The following is a 4,633-nucleotide window of genomic DNA, read 5'->3' on the forward strand; positions in this document are numbered from 1 at the left end:
GTAGGACAATTACATATTTTTTCTATTGACATCGATTCCGGTTAGAGGTGAGAATTATTTTGTTTGGAATCAAAAAACCTAAAAACCAAATCGAAACCAAAAACCAATTTTAGATCAAATCATATTCAAACTCGGTTTTTTGCTTTGGTTGGAGACTAAACAAAATTTTGAATTTTGTACTTTAATTGAGTTTTGGTCACATGAAGTTTAGACTAAATCGAACCAAAAAGCCAAATTGCTTTAATTAATTAATTAATTAAAAATATATTTTATATTTTATATATAAATAAAAATATTAAATAATCAATTATAAAATAAAAGACATTGTAGCCCTTTTAGCATCTTTCCAAATCGAATTGGAATTCGGTTTTTTTGGTTTGATGTAAAAGGATTTGAATTTGGTTTGGTTTAGCTTTCGATTTAAACAGAAAAACCAAAGAAACCAATGAACCCATAAACCACATTTAACAAAAGCAACCACAAAAGACCATTAAACCTTTTTTAAGCTATTACAAGATCCTCAATTTTAACGATCCTCATGTTCAATCAGTAAATGAGCCCTTTCTCAGTCACTACAAATTTCAAGGCGGCAACGGGTGTTTCCCGGCAACCCCTCTACCACTACATTCCTCCGGGAACTCACCCACAAATATTTCCTCAAAACCTACAAAAGCTGTATACTCCAATCCTCCGAAACTTTCACATTAGGTTTACGGATGGTCAAAACCGATGGTCGAACCCCGGTTCGAGTCTGAATCGGACCGAGTTCAACTTCGGTCACACGGTTAGCCGGCTCAATACGCGCACTTTTCGGTTTGGATGTCTGCCCGAGCAATATGATCCTTTCAATGGTGCAATCAGACAAGAACGTGGGCCCCACTGATGCTGATGTGGCTAAGTTTACAGATGTAAGTTTCCCATTGGAGAATAGAAAACGGCGATGAATGTATGCACCGTTTTTGAAGTCGTAGCTCTTTCCATCATCTATGTAAAGCTCGCCTTCAGCCTCTCCTGAACTATCAAGAGCAATCACCTAAAATAGCAACCTACTTGTATCAATTTCTTTATTATAACATATAGGCATCATATATACATATATAGTATACATATATAATATACATACCAGAGTGTAAGGATCATTCTCCATTTGTACTGTGCTTCTACGGAATCTGTCTTTCCTTGGAATTATGGTTCCGGACCTTTGAAACACCGGAATCGCACCCGATGCTTCCACCTTTTGAGTCTTTCCTCCTTTATATGCAGTTCCACTTCTAAGATCATACCAAGTTTCATCCCCTGGTAGATAAACACTTGCATCTTTTGCATTCTGCAACAACACACAAAGTATGATGCAATTAATTGTAAACAAATCGGTGAAAGTAGAATGTTAATTTATTGGATTTAGAAATGAAAGAAAAGTACCTCGGTGTAAATTCCTTGAACTAGAAGGGCGTTTCCGACCATGAACGCCTCATCATTATTGAAAGTGGCTTCATCATTGGGAAATTCCATCCAAAGAGGACGAACAACAGGGACCCCACTCACATTTGCTTCTCTAAAAAGTGTGTAGAAATACGGGAGCAATGTGTATCTTACACGTATAGCCTCCCTCATCAATTCGGTATTCCGATCCCTATTATCAGCAAAATATTTGTAATATAAGTTACAAAACTTAATAATAAAAAACAAGAAACCAACGTATTACAATGTTAACAATAGGGTTTAGAAATGTTGTTTTCAATCATTTATAGAAATTAGAGCGGATTTGATTATTTGAATCGAATAAAACGGAATGGAATTGAATTCCAGTTTCAGCAAATTCCTAAGGAATCTGGCAAATCAAACACCAAACGCCTCCTAGGTTTGCTTTTTTCCATTCCTGGTACTGGTTCAAATGACGAAAATACCCTCTTTGATACATAATATTCTTACCCGAATAACCAAGGTTCTCTTCTTTTTGTATCATGATGTGCATGTCCTCTAAAAAAGGGCAAATAAGCTGCCACTTGATACCAACGAACAAGTAACTCGGTGTCAGGATTACCAAAAAACCCTCCAACATCAGCACCTATAAAAAATCGGAAAATAAAAAAGGTCTAAATGAAAGAAATGGCAGCCTACTTTCACTTATTTGTATATTATATATAGCATATCCTACTTACAATTTAGTAATAAGAAAACAAATCAATGAAAGTAAAAGTATGTGTATGACAAAAAATGTGGAAACCTGAGAATGTTATCCCTGTAATGCCAAGTGTCAAAATCATTGGAACAGAAACCCGAAGCTGTTCCCATTCTGCAGTGTTATCCCCTGTCCAAACAGTCCCATATCTCTGAGTCCCAGGAAAAAAAGCTCTTGATAAAACAAAAGGTCTATCTTTTCCTCCTTCACGTTTCAAAAGTCCATCAGATGTAGCCATATGGAAATAGTAACCATATGCATTATGCAACTCTCTGTGCTCAATATTTCCATAATGTAAAGCATCTCTAGGCATTGTCACCTGGTCAAAATCAAAAGTCAATGTTACAACAAAAAGATTATCCAAATTCCAAACACAAACACCCCTTTGACCCCTAAATGAATCTTGTGTATGACTATTAAAATCGATAAACAAAATGTAACATTTAAAAGGGTACTAAAGTGATATACCTCAGGTCCATTAAACACAGAAGGCTCATTCATATCATTCCAAATATACAATGAAGGAGTTGAACCACTATACTCTGTATATGCAAACTTATCAGCCCACCATGATCTTATCTCTGGATTCACCATATCTATATAAGAAGAGGACCCTGGCCAACACCACCCATCATAATCTTTACCCGTTGCATCCTTCACATAATAACCATTCTTAGAAGCCTCTTTATGTATATGATACCCCTCGTCTCTCTTTATATGTGGGTCCACAATCGTCACCATTTTCCTACCTCTTGAAGCCAAGTCTTTTTGCATTTCTTCAGGGTTTGGAAAAAGAACTCTGTCCCATGTGAAGTATCGTTTTCCATTCGTATGCTCAATGTCAAGCCATAAAACATCATATGGGATATCATGTTCATCGAATTTTGAATCTACATTCTTGACATCTTCTTCATCTCTATAATTCCATCTGCATTGATGATATCCTGTTGCAAATAATTGAGGCATTGCTGATGTTCCTGTTACACTTGCGTATTGTTTGGCTACATCTTTCGGTTTTGGTCCAATGAAAAAGAAGGAATCGATGATTCCAGCTTCTGACATCCATAATGTGTCAATTCTTTTTTGGTCGGAGGGTAAGGAAATGGAGGATTCGGTATCCCAACCAGGGGCAAGAACGTCAATTTGCATTTCAGCTGCGTTTAACCAGAAGAACCCTGAAGTCCCGTGTGATTTCCCATGTGAAAGCATAAAGGGTATTGAACCATAGAGACCGAATGGTGAATCGGTTATATACTCAAAAACATCTAGATTGAATAATCTGTAAGGTTCAGATTGTTCAACACCAGGTCCATTTGTGGGTTTTAGAGAAAGGGTAGTGGCGTGTTCAGGGATACCATAAACGAAATCCGCACCATAGAATGACATATCGAAGCTGATGGATTGTGGGCCATATGGGCGAGAATCGGTGTGACTTCTAAACCTTTCTTCCCAATTGTCCCCTTCTTTTTTAACCCTTAATTGCTCAAAATCAAACAATCCGTGAGAGTTGAAGGACAATACACGGTTACCACTACCTTGTTCCCTAACAAAAACCTCAAATGGATCGCTTCTAAGAACAGCTTCATATCCATCATACAAATAAACGACAAACGAATCAGCAGAATCCCCATTAATTACCTCTTTAGTATGCCGCTGTAACCAAAGTTTTTTGCTTTCGAACTCAGGGAGAACAACATCAGGCACTTCAAAACGTTTCTTTGGTGGATTTTGAGATGGGTCTTCGTCAATCTTCAACCGCAAAATTCCATTCTGATAAACAGATAAAGAAAGGATTAGGGGTTTTGATGCGATTTCTGATGAATCTTCATCAAGGTTTTGTTGAAAGTTGTTCGGGGTTATGAGTTTTGCAGTTAGATCTCCGTTATCTACTACTACATCGGTGGCAATGAGTTTACAGTGTTGGGGTTTTCGTGATCTAGCTCTTTTGCAGAAAGGGGTTTGATCACAGTTCCTGAATTCTTCTTTTTTCCACGAAGAAACGGATTTTAGATGTGAAAATAGGAGAAGGAGACAGAGGAGATGATGAAGAACAACAATGGATTTCATGGTGCTTCGATTGATGGTGTGATCATACTAGGGAGTATTGAAGATCGAAATGAAATAGGTCTTGGGGAGCAGTCAGTCGGAAGAGTAAACTAGTAGGAATGGAGCTTAGGGATTATATATTTACATTTAGGCCTCCCAAGTTTCGTAACAGTGTCGAGGAGATATGATTTCAAACCCAGAATGACAATATCTTATGGTTAAGAAATGAAGATAGGCAAAGGCTAAACTAAAAATGCTTTTTTCTAATAAAAAAAATCTTTAAAACGTTCTAATATTTTGAAAAAAAATTAATACAGTCTTAGATTTCATTTTTTGAAAAGACAAATCTTGATTTTTTAACTTTTTGAATGGAAAAGTCCAAAAAACCGGCTAATTTTTCACTTT

At 36.8% G+C, this 4,633-nt stretch overlaps 1 protein-coding gene across 1 annotated transcript; it reads right to left on the reverse strand.

Annotated features, from left to right (window-relative positions):
- Window positions 1-463: 463 nt before the first annotated feature.
- On the reverse strand, window positions 464-4,411 carry RSW3 (Glycosyl hydrolases family 31 protein). Its single transcript, XM_079049953.1, has 6 exons — window positions 2,651-4,411; window positions 2,228-2,501; window positions 1,933-2,068; window positions 1,423-1,633; window positions 1,124-1,327; window positions 464-1,033 (listed from the first exon to the last, which is right to left on the reverse strand). The coding sequence occupies exons 1-6, from the start codon at window positions 4,247-4,249 to the stop codon at window positions 665-667; spliced, it is 2,793 nt and encodes a 930-aa protein (XP_078906079.1). The 5' UTR covers window positions 4,250-4,411; the 3' UTR covers window positions 464-664.
- Window positions 4,412-4,633: the final 222 nt, after the last annotated feature.

The sequence above is a fragment of the Lactuca virosa genome, chromosome 5 (assembly GCF_052849685.1).
Source record: "Lactuca virosa cultivar CGN04683 chromosome 5, Lactuca_virosa_CGN04683_v6, whole genome shotgun sequence".
Lineage (NCBI taxonomy): Eukaryota > Viridiplantae > Streptophyta > Magnoliopsida > Asterales > Asteraceae > Lactuca > Lactuca virosa.